Here is a 20885-nt window from a genome sequence, read left to right as displayed (position 1 = left end):
AGTCCGGTGACTCCCCATCGGATAATGTCGGATCTAATAATTAAATTTATATTTTATTATTTAATAAATTTCAAAAATTCATATTTTCTTCATACGAACTCCGTTTTCGACGTTCTTTATATCCACGCGTAAGTGAGACTACGCTCTACAACTTTCGTTTAGACTTCGTAGGCTAATTTTGATTTTTTTTTTATTATATTATTTTTAGTAGGATAGGAAAACTTTGTTATAAATTCATAACTTCTTTATCCGACGTCCATTTTCGCCTATCTTTTTATCGCTTCGCTACTACCAACGAGATCTTTGATTCTCGTTTAGATTGTTTTGGCTAAAAACCGCTCGATCTCAAATCGAGTATTCGAGCTGTATACTGCTAAGTCGAAACTTCAGAAAATCATAACTTCCTCATACGAAGTCAGATTTGAGCGTTCTATATATATTTGGAAACCTCGTTTTGGCCACTACAACTTTATGTAAAAATATCGGGTTTATTTTACACTTAAATTTTGACGCTTATTTTATTCTTAATTAAATCAAATCACATAATTAAGCAATTAAGCACAGAACACATAATACTCAAATAATACGTTCTTATTATTTCAAAATGAGTTACAAAGATTAACCTAGACTATTACATCGCTATTAATGACAAGCCCAAAAACACGCGTGTTACGTACACTGCAAAGCATGAATCAATCAATACTACCATCGATACATTTTTTATTGATTAACAAAAGATTTTGCTTAGGAAATTGGCCATATATAAAAGATTGTGTTTTTCTTGTAATTATCTGATTAGCACCTCTATTTCGTCAAGATAAACTTGTAATTTTAATCTGATGATGTTGTTTAATTGTAAGATGATATCTAGCTAGTTATTTGTGAGTTTTGGTATCATCTCAGATCATCTGAACTAATTAAAGGGGTTTTTGTTAATATTTCACCACCTGACCTCATGTATTCATATAGTGGATGAGATTCTCTCTTGGATTTTAATTGGTATCATCTAACCTTAGTACAACAATATTGAAAATGAAAAAAAAAAATCTTTTTCCAAGATAACTAACGGTTCATTTTATTAAGCTTCATAGTGTACATGATAATAATTCAGAAAATCATTTTGAAAAATAATATTTGTCCTTATAATTCATTTTAAAAATAAATAATACATTATAATAATTCAGAAAATCATGACCAAATTTCCGCTGTTGTTGTTGTTGTTACGCGAACATACATGATAATATTTCAAAAAATCATGACAAAAATTGTCCTTGATGTTGTTAGCAATTTGGCATCTTATTCTGGTAGGCAATTGCTAATAAACAAGATTATCTTAACATTATTTTTACCAAACGGCCCCGTTATTGACAAAAATACCCCTACATACTATTTTTTTTTATTATTATTATTTATAAAAACCAACTATTTTAACAGTTTTGATCAAATTGCCCCTACTATTGTTGTTGCTGTTATGTGATTATGCATGATAATATTGCAGAAAAAAGAGGTTAATAAGGAGTCTTCACTTGCAGGGATGCAAATAGTTCTTTGTCATTTCCAAAAGCAAATCTTCACTTGTAGGGACTAAACTTTGTCATTTCTAGTAGCAAACTTTATCAACCAACAAAAATAGGTTAATAAGGAATCTAAATAGCATTTGCTTATAACAACACCAAAACAGGACCTACACCCAAAACCGTCCAAAACAGCCTTTGCACTCAATTGTGATTCCTTTAACCGTGACCAAATTGCCCATCTGTTGTGATTCCTTTAGATTCAAGGTAACATTATTTTAAATGAAAAGATAATTTCTTAGCTTGTTTACATAAATTCTTTCTTAACTTGTTTACATAAGGATTTGCCTTATCCAGAAGGGTATCCACAATCACAAGGATTTGCTTTATCAATTGTGCTATTTTTCTTGGAAATTTTTGAGCTTTAGTTGGAGTTGAACGATTTACAGGAAGATGCCATTAGAGTTGAAGAAATTGATTGTTTAAGAGGAGAGGAGCTGTATGAGCACCTGATGCCCTAAATCAATTTATAAAATGTAATTTTCATTTAATGCTGAGTAGATGTGCCAACACACTGCCTAAATATGCCAACTCAAACATTACTTTGCCAACTCAGCCATTCACCTGACAGATCCGGTTACCACCGGGTCAGATTTGAACAAAAGATAATATTTGTTGGTATTTTTTGAACGATGCCTATAGTTGGATGGTATTTTTTGAACATCGAAAACTTCGATGGTATTTTTTAAACGTTTTTGAAACTTTCTTACCCTTATAAATCATTTTCCCTTAATATGACCTACTATAATACCCTAAATCTTATTAAATACAAATTACACTATGTATACCTTTTGTATAAATTTTCTTTTAAAAGTACGTAATGCAACCAATAAAGATGCCACTGATTTTTTGATATAACTCGTACTCATTTACAAGCTCCCAGTTGTCAAATATTCCTTGGTTCTTATTTTGATTCACACCATACAAAAAATGAGATGCAATGCCCAATCAAAATTTAACGATTATCCATAAATCTAGATTATTGTTTTGTGGCACATTGGTTTTGATCTATTTTGGTATAAGTTTGCCTTTTGTTAATAGAAATGTTTTTTCTTTAAATCATGCACGAAAAAAGTAATTGTATGTATAATGACGTTTTCTAATATATACACAACTATTTGTTTATTTTAATGAACTATTTAAATATGAATAAATGTCTAAAGACCTATGAATCTTATATATATATATATATATATATATATATATATATATATATATATATATATATATATATATATATATATATATATATATATAGATAAAATTGCAAAAATGGTCCCTGTGGTTGTCAAAATTATGCAGTTTTGGTTCAAAAAAGTTTGGTGGTGCACCAGTGGTCCAATTTTGAATCTTTTTAGTGATTTTGGTCCCTATACACTTGAAATTACTTTTATACCCTTATAATTTATTTTTTCTATTTTTTGTAATACTTTAATTAGTTTAATTTATATATTTTTTTTCATCTTAAAACAAAATAAATAAATAAATAAATATATAACCCACTACTCTTCCATCTTTATCATAAAACCCATTCATCACCAACTCCACCTCCATAACCGGTGCAACCCTCTTTTGTCCAGAACCACCATCGGTGGCTGCCGTTTCGCCTGAAACCACCTCCGACGCCCACCATTTTCGCCGAAAACGTAGGAGACTTCTTTACGGGGGAATGTTATTTTTTCACCGGAAATCATAACAGGAAGTGTGAGTTTCATCCAAAACCAAGACATCCAACGAACACCAAAACTCCGGCGAGCACCTGAACTCCAACACAACCCGTATAATCGTCCTCTTCCTTTTCTTCTTCTCCTTCTTCTTCTTTCTGTTCCCCTTTTCCATTTTCTGAAGACAAACACCAAACTCCTTCGTCATTGTCAACTACCAGCATCTTCGTCACTTCTCCCTCCTCCACTGTTCTCCTCTGGTTCTCATTCTCCTATATCTTATGACCACTCATCGAAACATGGCTTCTAATGGACGAAAATGGTGGAGTTTCTCTAAAATCACGCTCTTTAAAGCCACCATCAACATCATCCTCCGTTGGAGCTTCTTCCAAGTCCTCCTGAACTAGTTTTTGAAAATTAGGGCTTGTGTATGACCGTTCTTCTCTTCTTCTATAGGGGGCTCCGTCTCGTTCACCTTCTCAAGTTAATTTCTGGTGCTCTACTGTGTTTGACTGAACTTCTGCACAATGGATCTGACCACCACCATTGTTGTCGCATACCATCACCATTTGTCACCACAAGGAAACCATAGCCCTAAAAAATATAGATCGGGACCACCGATGAATGAAGAAGGTTTCCGTTGGTGGTGTTTTCTGGAGATGAAGAAAGAAGGATGGTCCCGGTTGTGGTGTTTTCTGGTTACTGTGATGAGAATAGTGGTTTTCAAGGAGGAAATCGGGAGGTCCATCGGTGGTTCTTTGTTAAAATTTTGGAAGCAATCTTCAAAATCCCTAAATCAAAACTGAGTGGTGGTGTTTGGAGAATGGCTACCGAGAGAGAGAGAGAGAGAGAGAGTGAGAGAGAGAGAGGGGGGGGGGTAGAGTTATTTTATTTTAATCTTTTAATTTATTTTTTTAATTAAAATAGTAATAAAAAATTAAAAATAAATAAAAAAGAATTATCAAAGGGCATATTCGTCATTTCATGTTGGGTTTGGACCAAAAACACACAACAATTCCAACTATAGGGACCAAAACTGCATAAGGTATTCGAAATTGGACCACTGATGCACCGCTAAACTTTTTTGGACCAAAACTGCAGAATTTTGACAACCACAGGGACCATTTTTGCAATTTTGTCATATATATATATATATAAGTTTTCTTTTATTGGCTTCTTAACCAGTATACCAATTGTAAAATTTGAACCCCAAAATAGAAAACCTTTCACACAAAAGAATGTGTCTGAATTATTTTCTGTTTTCGAGGTGACGTATTTCATGTTATTTAAAATACCCTTAAAATACTTTTAGGTAGTAATAAAGTGAAATATTTCTTTTTCTAATAATGTCAAAGAAAACCCTTTGAGGTCAAAATGGTAACTAATTTATTATTCAAACAATTTATAAAGAAATCAACAAACATAGATAAATGGTAAAATTTGAAGGAAATCCCAAATATTGTACCAAAATAGTTAGACGTGTCCTGGCCCTTTTCACCTTTTTATCACCGTCAAAACCGGTCAATCCGGTAGCCAGTCAATAGTTGTCTCCATTCCATGGGCATGGTGGACACATTTTGAAGGTTTATCGCCAACCTCCTCTCTTCTTTGAAAAAACATCAGCCAACTCTGATTCTTTGTCTTCCTCATCATTTTCCGTTGATCTTGCTTGCCGTTTTCTTCTCTTCTCTTCTTCTTAGTGAGTGCCGTCGTTTCAGATACGCTTTTTAGTATCACATTCTACACTCTCCACACCCTCAAGAACGCAGGTATTTCTCCATCTTCGCAGTCTATTCATATATTTCGCAATGTGTTTCTCAGTTTTGGTGATCTGACAGCTACCTTTTGTTGATCGGGGCTATCGGCCAAAGGTTCCGCCGTTGAAGCAGGTAAGGGTTTTCTCCCTCTGCTTCCTGAGAAAATTTTCAGCAGATGATTTAGTGCGTTTGTAAAAAGTACGATCATGTTCTTAGTAATTTTTTGAACATTTTCATTTTGGAACTAAATCGAATGTACGGCTTCGATTCTCGGTTATCGATGCCTAAGTTTGCTTCTCTGCTTTTTTTTTTTTTAATTTTTTTTTTAGTTTCTTGTATGAACATTTTCAGGAGAATGACAATATTTGTTAAGATTCAAAGTTATGTAGACGATATTTCATATCTGTGTGTGATCTGTGAAGATGGGGATTTTTTGTGAATTCATAGTTGATAAACGATACTAGTACTGTTGTAGTTAACGATCATTTATTCCGGTATATATAGAATTAGTGTGCAATTGCGAATGAAGGTTTTGATTTGAATCTGTAATTTCCCAAAACCTTAAGGTGAAAGAGACAATACACAAAGAATGTAAATACATTTATCTTGCAGAATGGGAGGTAAGAAGCAAAATAAGAAGAAAATTCTTGAGAAGGAGATGAAAGAATCTTCCACATTTTCAAATTACAGCGTACCTGCAAGAAATCTTAGAAAAGATGATCTCGGTTCTGTAATATTTGGTTGCAAACACAATACAATCAACGAATGCCTTACAAATCACTTGTTTGGTTAGTTCACTATTTTCCACAAATCTCATTCCCTTCTTTCTTTCTACATTCAGATCCTAAACTTCATATTTTGGTCATGAAGAACTCTCATAATGTAAATGTCTGTCACCTTTGTTTTACAGGTTTGCCAGCCACCCATTTCTCATACATTAAAAACATAAAGGAAGGTCTTGTTCTATTTCTGTTCAACTATAGTGATCGAAAGCTTCATGGAGTATATGAAGCTGCAAGTCCTGGTTCAATGAACATCAATAGATATGCATGGGTTGCTGATACAGAGGATTGTGGATACACACAATATCCAGCACAGGTATCATTTTCCCTTTTGTGTGAATGACTCAACACATAGTGTCTGAATACATACATACATACATACATACTGATACTTAAACTTATGTGATTGTATTTCAGGTCCGTGTTCGTGTAAGACAACAATGTCATCCGTTGTCTGAAAACCAGTTTAAGCCAGTTATAGCTGATAACTACTATGAAGACAAACACTTCTACTTTGAGTTGGATCATCATCAAACAAAGAAGCTGATGTCACTATTTACACCATCTCCTGTGAATCCTTCTTCTTCACAGATTGCTACACGAAGTAGCTTCCCATTAAGACAGCCAAACAGTTTTAAGAACATGAATCAGACCTCGGGATCTTCTTATGCTTCTGTTGTTGGCCAACATGCTACTCCCATCCCTACCAGTTCAACATGGAGTGCACTGTTTAAAGCTGAAGCAAGTTTTGAAAATGAAGGTGAGAGTGATAATGTGGTTGCAAGAAACCATGATGAGTGGCCAAAGGATGAAGATAAGAGTAATGTTACGCATGCAAACACTTGGGATGATGATGTTGGGTGTGTTGAGACGCATGAATCAGATTGGGGTTATGAAGGAAAAACCATTAAAGATGAGTGGCAAAATGAAGAAGATGAAGTGTTGTCAACAAACAGTTGGGAAGAAACCAAGCTCACTCACACTGCCATAGATGAAGCTCAGTATGTCCAGACTACTTTTGTATCAGAGTTGAATCCTCCTGATGCAAACACCAACAAAGACGATTTGCCATCTTCTTCATCTCAATTGTTAGATGAAAATCTTGATCACCAGCTGCAATTGTGTAGTAAGGAAAATGAGACCAATGTAGAAGAAAATGATGTAAAAGACAACTCTTTAGTGCCAGTTACAGCTTTAGAGAATTGTTCTACTAATCTCGAGTCATTGGTTGCCAAGGTAAAAACAATATTCACATTTTCTATGTTTTCTTTTATTCGTTTCATATGTTATAGTCTAATCAAGCTTATATTTTTATTTCATAAAGCTATTGAAAGAAGTTGAAGAGCTGAAGGAATCACATTTGAAGCAAGTCACAAACATCAATCAGCTAGAACAAGAACTGGTACATAACAATTATAAAAAAATTCTTACGTATTTTATTTGTTGTATATCTATAACTTTATGTGATTTGGCTACTCAGGATAAATCAAAACGAGAAACCCAGCAGCTTAAAAACAGGATTGATGTTTTGGAATCTGGATCTGTTGAAGAAAGCAAGAATGATTCAAACATTCTGAAATCGGTGATGATTGTTGGGGGATTTGATGGTTGTTTATGGTTGCCATGTCTGGATTCATATTCCCCATGTTATGATATTAGAATCCCACTCACCCCAATGAATGTTGTAAAGAAATACGGCTCAGCAGCAACCATGAATGGTGAACTTTACCATTTTGGTGGCATAAATCCTATCGGTAATTATTCTAATAAATAATAACCACTTTAATTAAAATTCATTTATAACCACCATCATGTAATGATAATGTTTTTTTTTTTTTTTTTTGGTATAGTTGAATCATACAGCCCAACAAGTAATCAGTGGGTTTTAAGACCACCTTTGTATTGGAGCAACATCCATGTTGCTGGTGCTTCAGTCAACAACAAACTCTTTGTGGCTGGTGGGAACAAAGAAAGCCATTTTTCATCTGAGGTGGAATATCTGGATCTCAGCTATGGGAAATGGCTCCCTGTTCATTCCATGAACAGCAAGGTAGGTATTTCATATTTACAAAAATGCCACTTCCAAGTTTTATTTTAAAATTTATTGTTTTTTTCTAGAGGTCTGGTCCAGCTGCAGTAGAACTCAACAATGCTCTGTATGTTACTGGTGGGTTTGATGGACAATCTTATTCAAGGTAACAAACAAAATATAATTAATTAATTAATTAAGAGGATGCTAATTGGTAAAACTGTTTTGTGTGATGTAGTTCTGTTGAAAGGCTTGATCCGCGTGAAGAAAAGTGGTCAGCACTTCCGGATATGAACAAAAGGAAGGGTTGCCATTCCATGGTTGTACTCAATGACAAACTGTAAGTTTATTATAACTTTGTGTTCTCTTTTGAATTTTGCTTATAAATTCATGTAACCTTTTGTTGATGTATATATATGTAATAGATACACGGTTGGAGGATATGATGGAGAAAAGTATTTACAGACAGTTGAATGTTTTGATACTCGAATGGGTTGTTGGGTGGAGTGTGCACCGATGAATGTTTGTAGAGGCAATTTTGGGGCTTTTGTGATTGGAGAAAAACTGTTCGCAATTGGAGGATCCACCGACAACAATAAAATTTTGGAGATTGTATGTATATATATATGTAACCATGTCTTTGACTCTTTTCCTAACTGTTTTTGTCATTTGTGTTTTGACCATTTTTTTTGGCAGGTGGAATGTTATAAAGAAGGAAGTGGTTGGGAGGTTTGTGATGTAAAAGCAATTGGGAAAAGAAGTCATTTTTCAGCGATTGTGATGTGAATTTGAGTTTGATGAACAAAATAGTGAGATATTAGAGATATAGTGTTGTTGATTTTTGTTCCTACTTCACACGTGTCTAATCTGGATTGGTTAGTGATCGTTTTGCATGGCTACCTCGACATCGGGAAAAACTGTGAAAATGTATGTTTTGTTTTATTAATTATTATTATTATACAGCCATTGATGTCACACTATTATTCGTGTAGATAATTTACATTGAACAATTACTGAATTTAGGATTCAGATTCAAGCTAGAGTGTAAGTTGGAGAATTTCGCTGAACTCCAACCTTCTAGTTTCAGTATAGAAAGTGTTGTATTTGTTAGGCCAATAAGTCAACCAAATCGAGCCTTTAGCTTCCCACTCCATCGTTTCCCCAATCGCGCCTTTCCCCACCTTCCACAACACACTTTCTCCGTACTCATCGCCGGCGAAAATAACTCCTCCCTGCCTGGTAAACGGACGGTAAGCGCTGGAATACCGGTTTCTGAACCATGCTTTTGGTTGAAGCATCGCGATCTTTGAAGGCTTCGATGAGAAAACTTCTCGTCCATTAACGCTGTCGTGAAGGAACCAGTTGAAAGTGCCGCTGTAGCCGTAGACTGATTGCTCGAATTTCCATGGCTTGAGGTTGGTGGTGACGGTTTCACCGGCGGAAACGGATATTCCGATGTGAGGATTTGGTGGTTCGAATGAGCCTTCGATGGATCTCTCGACGCCGATTTCTCGTGAAGGGTTCTCAGATGATCGGCTAACGGAAACGCTTAAGACGTTTGTTTGGGTGGTGGGTGTGAGATGTAGGGATATGCGTGATGGGAAGTGCTTTTCGTCGATTCCTGCCCCACGCTCTTTTAGGAGCGTGTCGTTCACGAGCCTTACCACGTCACATCTGTTTAATTTAATAGTAATAAATTGAGATTAGTACCCATTAGCAAATATAAATCTATTGCTTTTCGTGTTAAAAATTATGTAGTATAAAATTATACGGTTGATCCTTGAGCTTTGCCAAAGTTAGCATGTTTGTTCTTGTGGTTATTTCTTGCGGGATTGGTTTTTACCATGTAAATTTACTATTGTATCCTTTTTAATTTATTTTACAGATTTTTAATCATTTTCAATTAAAAAAGAAAAGAAAATAGAGCTGATCCCCATCCCTCTGTGTTATCAGACTTAGGATTTGATTCGAGTTCAGTTGTGCGTTCAATGACGGCGGACAATGGTGTTTGGCTGGAAAATGAAAGTGATGGGTGGGCTTAGGATTTGGGTTTATGAAACCCACCTAGTATTTTAAATTTAAAGGACCTGATTCTTTTATGGTAGGAATAATGGCTTTAGGGTTGTGGGTGACAATTTTCTAATTTTTAAATATTAAATTAAATTAAAAAAGAAAAAATAATAGAAAGATCAAGTTAGATGTGAGATAATAAGTTCATATTTATTTTTGAAATAAAATAAAATCATAGGTACCAATTACCATCCAAGAAATTTAATTACAAGGACAGGTGCATAGACATATTGAGAAACCATATAAACTAATTATGTAATTTTATCTTAAATTAAAAGAAATGATTCGATAATTATCTTGATTAAAATCCTAATCCTGGTTGCTTTTTTGGAAGAATCTCTATGAACTCTTTTCCTAAAAGGAACTCAAATGGTGGTGGGGTCAAAAGAATACGTACAGGTCTTGACCACATGCCTACATTCAGTAACGATGTCCTTTTCTTTCAAGCAATAAACCAGTCAAGGTCATTAAATATTTAAATTCCTTTCATGGATAAAGGGGTGTTTAGTTTTTAAGTATGAAATGTGAGAACTATGTTTGCATGTTGTATTGACATTTCTTACTATTTATATTTATCTTTATACTTCTTAGAAGTAGTTGAATATTTATAGATAGTTTATATATAAAACAACATAAATATTTAAAGTGTAATACAAAAAGAATCGAAAAAAAGGAAGTAAAAGTTCTGGTCCTTTTTTCAATCTTTAAGAGTACTAAACAAGATTAAAAAAAAAACACAACTTAAGGGCTAAACAACTTATGAATTATCGTTTATATTTTCTTTTATCTATTTATCATATACATAAATTAATCATATGGTTTTAACTTACTAAAAGAGTTGTTCGACACAGTTATACTATCAAAATCATATTATATATTTTGTTGAGTTATATGTTAAAAGGAGTTTGACGAAAACGACAGTAGCTAGGGAATAGTTTTAAGAACCTTAAATTAAATATGTATAAGTACCCACTAAAATAAAACGTGTATATAAATAGAAAACATCCATACCTCACGTTATCGATGCTAACCAAAACATCAATCCATTCCTCTCGAATCATCACTTGATGATTCAGTTGGATCACCCCTTCAACCTGATGATAATTTAAAGAAAAACCAAGTTTTTGATCTTCTTGTCCAGGACTATTACACTTCTCAATCTCCATAGCAATCACTGGACAATACAGCTGAACTTTCCATAACCCTAATCCTGAAATCGCTGAAGAATACATGGGTGATGGCGCTTTCAGGCAGTGATTCCTTGCTCGTAGCTCTGTCATCCAGTTTGTGATCGCAAGATTCATGGACCTCATCCATTGTTCTTCTGTATTCGACCCCATTAACCTCATCAACCTTTTGGACGTTTCCCTTGCCCATGAACTCGCGAATTGATCTTTAAGCATGTTTATACAATCACACCGGATATCTTGTGGAGCTTCATAGATCGATACTATGAAAACCAGCGCCAGGAACACGAAATTGAATATGTCTTTGAGGTTGGGAATCGAGTTGGGTTGAGGGAGTTTTAGGAAAGAATTGGAGGGTTTGATGGGGGTGTAGTTGAGGATATCTTTAATGATATTGGTCAAGAGTTTGGAGATGGTGTGTTCATGGAACAAGGTGTTGCTAATGGCGGATTTGAGTGGTTTAGAGGTCCAAAGTGAGATGGGTAAGTTGTAATTAACACGAATGGAGAAGGAGAAGGAAGAAGAGTGGATTAGGGTTTTGGAAATGGAGAGCTCAACAGATGGTTGAGATGAAGAAATAATGCGTATGGATTTGGTGTTTGTTTGCCACTGTGTTAGTGGTGGTAGGTTTTGAATCCAAGTCCAAATGTCAGGAAAAGAAGAAGTGGCCATTTTGAGAGATATTGATGGTGTATAGAAATTCATAGGAATCGGTAAAAGAATATATGCTACACTTGATCTTGACGAAAACTCGAATATGTGTTTGTCTATATAGAGAGAGAAAGAGAGACGAGGATGTATCGGTGTATAAATACTTGAAGGATGAGCTACAAACACACATACACACATATATATAGAGGAATAAGTAGGGAGGAAGATGATAACCCAAAGAGAAATATCAAAAGATGATGGAATATATAATAATATTTAATATTTAATTATTTCTTATTTTTTTTACGAGGATCAATTTTATTGACCTAGCTTGTATGTAATTATAGGGCTGTTAATGAACCAAACGAACACGAACAAGGTCTTGTTCATGTTCGTTCGTTTAACAAATTACTTTGTTCATGTTCGTTCATTTATGTTCGTGAACATGCTAAACGAACATAAACGAACAAAGATAAAAAAATACACAATTAAACATATATGAACATAAACAAACATATAATATAACAATATAATAAAAAATAATTGAATATATGTGAATATAAATAAACTTAAACGAACGAACATAAACGAACGTTCACGAATATAAATGAACGAACGAGATCATTGTTCATGTTCGTTCATTTAACTAAACGAACGATAATTTTTGTTCATGTTCGTTCATTTATTAAATAAACGAATATAAACGAACTTCCCGCCGAACAGTTCACGAACGGTTTGTCGAACGTTCAGTTCGTTTACAGCCCTATATGTAAACCTATTTCACCCCACACATCAAATCATGTGAAGCAGTCTAAACCATCACCAACATCTTGATAGGAAGAATTGTGATCGATAAATAAAATCTGACATAATTATTTATTTCCTCTTTAAAAACATTTTAATTAATTACCACGCCGTTCTATCATTCGACCACTCTTACGAGTTTATATAAATTGTATTTACTGAGTATTAGCATTTTAATGAAGTAATCAAATAATTATATATGTTTGCTCACTACAAGAATTACCACCTGCTCCGACGACATCTATACATACGACAAGTGTCGTCGGTACAGAGTTGACTAGAATTTACCAACTATCTTTGACCTGGAACTCTATGCCGATGGCATATCATCTGAATATGTTAGGCGGGAACAAAAAGTTATTTTTGCGGTTTTCTGAAAATTATGACGACCAAAAGTCATTGGTATAGGTAACGAAATTATAATTTACAATTTTTTTTATAATTTGTGTTTCAGTAAATAAAACCGATGTCAAATTCATGTAACTTTGCTCGGTAAAGAAAATGATGATCTGTGTGAGCTCTTGTAACATCCCGGATTGGCAGGTATTTTCGAATCCTTTCCTTGATATTTCATGTGACACTTTGGTCATTGGAGTTGTTTAGAGTAAGCCCTAAGGAGCCCTAGTGGCATTATGGTAGTGTTGAGGGAAGGAGATGTATGCTGCGCGTACATGTGGGTACGCTAACCGTACTAGGGGCGCCCTAGTATGCTGGGCGTACTAGTGTCCGAGTGAAACCCCAAATTTTAGGATTTGAGGAGTATTTAACCATCATTATGGACCATGTGCCCTTGTCCTTTCAGCCTCCAAGTCCCTCAGTTGTTCTTGCAAAACCCTCGCCCCCTTGAGTGAGAGTGAGAGCCTTAAATTGTGTCTTTGGTGTGTTAGATTCAAATGAAGTGCATCAAGAAGCTTGGGAACGTGAAGGAAGGCTTGGATTTGGAGTTTTGGCTTCCTTTTTCATCATCCAAAGGTATAAAGCTCAAACCTTTAGGGTTGTTTTGCTAGATCTCTTGTTGGGTTCTTTATTTCTTATTTCTTGGTCCCAAATGTTCCATTTTGAACATGGCATGTTCTGGATGATTTGAGCTGTCCTTTCAGACCCTTAGAGGGGTCCTTAATCATAAAATGAGGCCCAAATGGCTAGAAGTGTCCCATGCATTTGGTAGAAAGGTCTTAATGGGCTAAGATCTTGTATTAAGAGCTTTTAGACGTCTAAAGTCATAAAGTTGGAAACTTTATGGCTTTAAGGTGCATTTGGACCGTGGATCTGAAGTTTGGGCTTAAGTGCTTAAAGCATTAAGCACTTATTGAGGTTTGAACTCTACGAGGGTACTCCCCACGTAGAAGGTGTTGGGTTATGAGCAAAACAACCATCCTATGGTGCACATACAAACCCTAAAGCTTTGGATCTAGGTTTTTCTAATTGTACATGCAATAATCATCCAAAGCTTGTAAACCCTAAATCTAGCATACAAAATTCGAAATCAACATAAATAAACAAGTAAGAATGTTACCTTTTAATTGAAGCTTGAAGATCCTTACCTTTAAAAGCTTAGTATCACAAATGTAATACCTCTAATCGATCACAAAAACCATAAACAATTGGAGAATGTTAGAGAGAGAGAGAGAGAGAGGAGGAGGGATGATTTTGACTTTAGGGATTCTTCTAGGGTTTCTTGTAGCCGAAAATTGGATGCCAAGGGGTTTAGTATATAGGTGAGGAATTAGGGCTTCAATAAAATACGTAATCCACTTGCGTAAGCCCTAAGCAGTCCATAGGAACCTTCCAGAACCCTAGCCTTGGACGAAATCCTTATGGGATTCCATAAGATTTCGTCCACCTCTTACCCAAGAGGTCCTCAGCCAATTATTACAATTATCACATAATTACAATATCAGTCCCCTTAATTCAATTAACCTCTTTTCACCATAAAATTAATTCTATATTAATTCTTGACCAATGTTAATTAAATAATATGATTTTTCTTTTAATATATTATTCACGTAATATATTAATAAATCACATTTATCATCTTTCTCCATTATTCATCAAGTCAAGTTGCTTTGGTGAAGGCAACCCAAAAGGACCATGCTACTATCGGGTCGAGCACATACCAAATATAGTTATGGACTTAGACACCTAATCTAATAATCTCAAACTTGGATAAGTCTAATAACTATAAATGTAAGTACGAATTCAAAATCCAATTAGCAATCGTAGCTCTTAAAAGCCGCTGTCGAACTCTGACACGTCCTTTAGATAAAGGATCGTATAGTCTGTGACAACCCGAAATTTTCAATTGTACAAACCCTGAAGTTAATCACTTCAATTAAAAGTCAATTACTTTTCGGCTAAATTCTTACCGGTTTAAAATCCGTTTGAGTATTTTTAATAATTATTCTCGAAACGAACGGGTATAAAGGAATTAAAATTTAGGACATCGGGGTAACAATGGAACAATCAACGCCTTGGATTAGTGTTCACGGCCAAACTAAGTGAGTTTGGGCCGTGAACTCCCTTAGGGCCGAAAACTCATTGGCTTAAATGGGAGTTTACTCCCCAAACTCTCCATTTCCAACTTCCACCCTCAAGCTTACTCCCCATTCTCTCTCAATTATCATCCCGTCTTTCACCCGATCTCCCGAAAATATAAGTGTTTCTCGACTTGATTTGTTGTTATAACACAATGAGTTAAGGTCATAAGAACCGTAAACTCCAATAAAGGCTTCCCTTGAACCCTAAACTCAATAGCAATGTCCTACAACGCTTAGATGCAATCCTTAGGACTAATAGCACTTATAAAAGGTGTTTTACATGTCTTAGGATGTCTTAACTTTGTTAATTAGTTGTTTAAAAGACTAATTGGATACATATATGTGTTATTATATGTTAACTAGGATCATTGAGTGTGTACAAGTCTTCACTTGACACTTAGCATCCTATATAGTCCGTTCATCCAAACCACTCACTACTGGTGAGTTCATACCCCTTAATTAACCTTTGAAATGCTTTTAAATGTTTTAAATACTTTATGAGAGGGGGGGGGGGGGAATAAATGTAACGACCCAAAATTTAAGACTAAAAACTTCTTTTGATAAAACATTACTTAAAACATAATCATCAATCCAAAACATAATCAGAGTATTAATTTCCAAAACATATGTTCATTGTCAGAGTAAAACATTCCCAGGCTGTCTAATCTATGATGTGTGCCATGCGATCACCCCGAGCTCTTCCCTCCGCTACCAGAAGTACCTGAAACCAAAACTGAAAACGGTAAGCACGAAGCTTAGTGAGTTCCCCAACCTACCACATACCATGCATAACCACATACTGCACATACTGGGCCACGCCCCGTACCTTGGGCCTCGCTCGCTACAACGGCCCCGCTACTCCAGGCCTCGCCTGGCTTCGAGCCCCGCTCGGATACAGATCTATTTAACTTTGGCCTCACCTGTCACTAGGCCCGCCCGCTAACATATAATAGCACATAAGCATATAACAACACATAAGCTAACATATACTAATAAATCCTGTCCTGAGGCCTCGCCTATCTTGAGCCTCGCCCTTATCCTGCTACTGATAAGTCATGGAACCCCATCCACGCCCCTACTGGTGGTGAGATACGGGCCCAACCCACACCCACTCTTTCCCTAACTTGGGCCTCACCCCTACTCTGCTATTGGTGATATACGGGACCTCGCCCACACTCACCTCCCTACTAGGCACATACATGTATCACATAGACAACAAGTATAAACTATCACATAAACCATTCCTTGGGCACCCGCCCGCTATCATTATACCTCATCCTGAATATCATACTAGCATACTGTGCCTAGGGCTAACCCCCAGGTCTTCTACTCATAACTACATGGGCCGGCATTGTGGCCTTAGACCCATTCACACAAAGGGAAACTGACCTGGTACTGCTGAACTTGCTGATAACCCCTCTGGATGCTGACCAATAATTCCCTGAACCGCTGCTCCACTAGCTCCCCGAGCTACCAATATCAAAACATATATCACTTAGCTTAACTGATCTCCAAAAGTCAACTCTACTCAAAGTCAAAGTCTTGGTCAAAGTCAACCTTCCAGGTCAACCTTACTCACCGAGTTTGCCTACTGACTCGCCGAGTTCATTAACTCAGAATCCTTTCATTCGCGACTCGACTCGCCTAGTCAGCCCTTGACTCGCCGAGTCTACTGATTTCTGAGTCCTGACCTGTCCAACTCACTGAGTCCCCACTCAACTCACTGATCCGAGTCTTAACTCGAAGGGTTTGGGGTTTCGCGACTTGACTCACTGAGTCCAAGAACAGACTCGCCGAGTCCAAGACAATCTTCAACAGACTCGCCGAGTTGTTCATCCAACTCGTCGAGTTCCTCCCAATCTTCATACTACTCGCCGAGTCCACTCGAAGGACTCGCCGAGTCTATTCAGACCTTCATGCATTCAGAGTATTTTTGAGTCATGCAGGGACTCCAAACTGTAGATCCATTCTTCTAAAGTTGCAAACTTTACGTGTAGCTAAGGAGATCTAGGCCCAAAACGCTCCATACTCGGGTTTAAGACAAACATGATTCACCTACAACCCCAAGGCTGATACTTTATGACTCTCTAGGCCAGAATACTCTTAGATCTGAGGTAGCAACTTTAGATATGGACTTCTAACTCCAATTGGCTCTAGGAAATGGCATAAAAGCCCCAAATCTCATGACAAATAGGAAACTATGAGCAAAGGAGTGAAGATAATGACTTCTTACCTTCAAATTCTTTGAAAAGTCACACCAATTCTAGATCCAAGGCTTCCTTTTTGCACCCCTATGAACTTCTTCCTCTTCCAAGCTTCAAATCACAACACTAAAGCTAGATCTTTGCTCAAAAATGGATATGGTGGCTAGGGTTCGATGTTTTGGATGAGAGGAGTTGTAAAGGAACCCTAAGGAAGAGAATGAGGTGATTAAATAGTGCACAAAGTTTCGGATTTAGGGTTTCCCTCATTCAGACTAGACTCGCCGAGTCCCCTTTGCCGACTCGCCGAATCGGTCACTTACTCCTCGACCCGGATCCCGCTCGGACTCGCCGAGTTCCTCCTTGGACTCGACGAGTTGACCCTTTGAATTAGGTTTTCTTTTCTTTCTTGACCTTTCTGATTTTGGGTGTTACAATACAAGTTGAACCATGTTAGTTATTAGATCAATCACATGTGATTAATAACTAACATGCAAATGGATTTTTCATGCTTTAAACTGTTTTACGAAACAAATGACTTCAGACTGTTTATCAAACCATTTTACATGTCAAACTCTTTATCAAATTCACTTTTGTATACTAAACCTTTCCTTTACAGTTTTTAAACTTATATATTGTTAAAACCATGTCTACTACATATATAGTTATATAAATAAGGTTTGAAGGACTTAGGAGAGATAACCCACTTTACTTCTTGTCCTTGTTTGGTTGTGGTCTTAAAGTACCCGGTTGTTTGTCCGAGTGTCGTTGAATCCTTACTTATATATTATGTATATATGTATAGATATAAAGAATTTTATCTCAGTTCAGTACATTCAATCATTCAACAAGTTTACTAATAAACTATAATAGGTATAGTTTAAAGTTATACTACTTACTACTTCTAGTTCAATGAAGCATACAGGAGTCAGTTCATTCATGAGTCATTACTTATTACTATGAGAACATATACAACTATACTAGAATAAGAGCATATACAACTATACTAGAATGAGAACATATACAACGATACTATGATGAGTAACAATACATTACATATACAAGAATACGTTAACATAAATGTGATCCACTGTATCGGAGCATGCCTTCATTGTCATGGCCCGAGTTGTAGCCAGAATCTCCTGGAGGGAGAGCGTGAGTTTGCGTATAGATCTATACCGGATTGACTATCCTACACCTTGCTGCTAGCTAAAGTCGGACCTGCAGGTCTGCGGGTGCCAAACGTCATACCTTTTTACGACTTACAATGTCGTGTTTTCCGTCGATAGTATGGTACAATTAATCACATAATACCTTGATATAAATCCGGTTTAAGGTAGTTAGTACAACAATAGTTCCTATAATACAACACTACAGTACTACATTAATTTACCCTTTACATTTATTTAGTGATCATTTCACTTAAACATTAATGTACAAACTATCTTTTGATAATGATAGTTACACTTGGGAAAATTACACACTTTTACAAGAAACAAACATACAAAACAGTCGTGCCTTGGTAGAAGGTTACTTTTAGTAGAAAATATAGGATTTTCTAGGAGTTACAAACTTTTACAAACACTCGCATACTTTTACTACAAACATTTACAAACTCGTACTTCAAACACTGTTTCAAACATTTTGTTACAAACGCAAACACTAAATACTTATGAACTCACCAGCTTTAATGCTGATAAACTCTTTCAAAATAACTTGTATTCCCAGGTCATCAGTAGACGCGTACCGATGCCAGCTTTTTGAGAAGATGGAGCGCATACAAGACTCCTCTTATATTTTGATTCATATTTTGGTGTCTTATATACTACAGAACACGTTGATCGCTTTAAATTTTGATGCTTTAGATTAGTTCATTGGTTACTTAATTAAGAATGGTTCTCTATTGAACTTATATATATATATATATATATATATATATATATATATATATATATATATATATATATATACATATATCATTTCATAATTTGGTTTTGTTTCATGTTTACTCCTCACCATATATGAAACAACTGCAACTACCTTATGTATTTTTTTTATAAATATTTTATTTATTTATTATTTTTATACATTTTAATAATTTAATACCCCCCATATTTTTATATTCTCTCATCACATATTAGAACCTTAAACTCGGAATCTCTTTAATGATCGTTGACATACCACACTCCCACCTCCGCCCTTATTGTTGCCCACATTTACCTCTTCTTGTCGCTCATCCATGATAACCGCCACAACAGGAACAACCACAAAACCCTTTCATCTTGATTTGTATATTGGTCTTTACTCTACGGATTGATAAATATTGACATAACATCCATTACACCATTGGATAGAGTATTTCTCCCCCTCTTTCTACAATGTGTTGGCATGATTGCAGTCTTCCTAGTCTACTTCTACATCGTCCACAACTACCATCACGATGATATAGTAAAAGAAACCACCAAAAATGGCCTATCTTCAACCCAACTCGACATATTGTTGACCACCATGGGGGAAGACCTGATATTGGGTACTAAGTGTATCATGTGCTTGGATCACATCGAGTTGGAGCAATGTGATCGGATGTTTCTAAGTTCCAACCATGGGTTTATTGTATATAGCGCCAACACCGAGCTCTCGAATTGAGTAACCAGGTTTGCCATGTTTTCCAAAATCAACTCAAAGTCTGCTTCATTGAACCTCTTGAAGCGAACCCATAACGTTGTTATAGCTTTATTTCATTGATTAATCTTCATGAATCCATAACTCTTTTATAACTCTATTGTTTTTGTTTTTTGTTCATCTTCTTAAGAATATAAGAGTAGTAGTGATGATGATTATCTATTTCATTGATTATTCTAATTGAAGTTAAAGAGGGTTGTTAATTAATTTTTAAAAATCTTGTTTTCTAAAAGAAATGTGAAATTCAAGTCTAATACTTTTGGAATTACAAAGGAATAAAGAATACAAATTGCCGGATTTATGTGGTGGTAATTTAATCTGGTAGCAGAGTCAATGGTGATTTACTATAGTAAAAAGGGAAAGCAGGGAAAGAATAATGGGTGGTTGTATGGTGGTGGAACCATTGTATTATATTTAATTTGTTAATGATTAATAAATAAAAAAAATTAAGGGAGGGTTTTGTCCATTTCATCGGTACGTAGGAGGGTTTTGCGGTAATATATGTATATATTGATTACGAAGAACTTTCTTTGAAATTATTAACCTTTGTTTATATTCTTGTTTCTTTTAACATGAATATGACAGATTTAATTTGATAAAATACTGTTTCTTTTAACTACTTGTTTTTATAAATCACTAAGAGCATATGGTATGAGTATTGTTATAAGCCGTTATGGTCAAGTTGGCACCCCATAACCTCGTTATAACACCATAAACACCAACTCTAAATGGTGTTATGACATAAAATGTGGTAACGATAATGTGCTTCGATGTTGAAGATTAACCAATCATCATTCTTCTTTTCTTCTCGTTCTTTTTCTCTCTCTAAACCTTAAAATATCATAACCTTTTTATAACATAAAAACAATATTTCCTATATGGTAGATCTTATCATTGAAATGGCATATGAAATGATATTATAATATTGATCATACATAATGCTCTAA

The 20885-nt window shown here is 35.5% G+C and overlaps 2 protein-coding genes across 2 annotated transcripts; one reads left to right on the top strand and one right to left on the bottom strand.

The window, feature by feature from the left end:
- The first annotated feature begins 4785 nt into the window (after positions 1-4785).
- Positions 4786-8751, top strand: LOC145028376 (uncharacterized). The gene is made up of 12 exons (XM_078977058.1): positions 4786-5007; positions 5077-5127; positions 5608-5783; positions 5906-6093; positions 6195-7013; positions 7102-7179; positions 7258-7531; positions 7628-7827; positions 7896-7972; positions 8045-8146; positions 8232-8418; positions 8503-8751. Exons 3-12 carry the CDS (start codon positions 5609-5611, stop codon positions 8590-8592), a joined length of 2190 nt encoding a protein of 729 aa, XP_078833184.1. The 5' UTR covers positions 4786-5007; positions 5077-5127; position 5608; the 3' UTR covers positions 8593-8751.
- Positions 8722-11893, bottom strand: LOC145028378 (uncharacterized). The gene is made up of 2 exons (XM_078977060.1): positions 10888-11893; positions 8722-9480 (listed from the first exon to the last, which is right to left on the bottom strand). Exons 1-2 carry the CDS (start codon positions 11766-11768, stop codon positions 8844-8846), a joined length of 1518 nt encoding a protein of 505 aa, XP_078833186.1. The 5' UTR covers positions 11769-11893; the 3' UTR covers positions 8722-8843.
- Positions 11894-20885: the final 8992 nt, after the last annotated feature.

The sequence above is a fragment of the Lactuca saligna genome, chromosome 2 (assembly GCF_052625555.1).
Source record: "Lactuca saligna cultivar CGN05327 chromosome 2, ASM5262555v1, whole genome shotgun sequence".
Lineage (NCBI taxonomy): Eukaryota > Viridiplantae > Streptophyta > Magnoliopsida > Asterales > Asteraceae > Lactuca > Lactuca saligna.
This window is presented reverse-complemented; position numbering and strand designations above follow the sequence as displayed.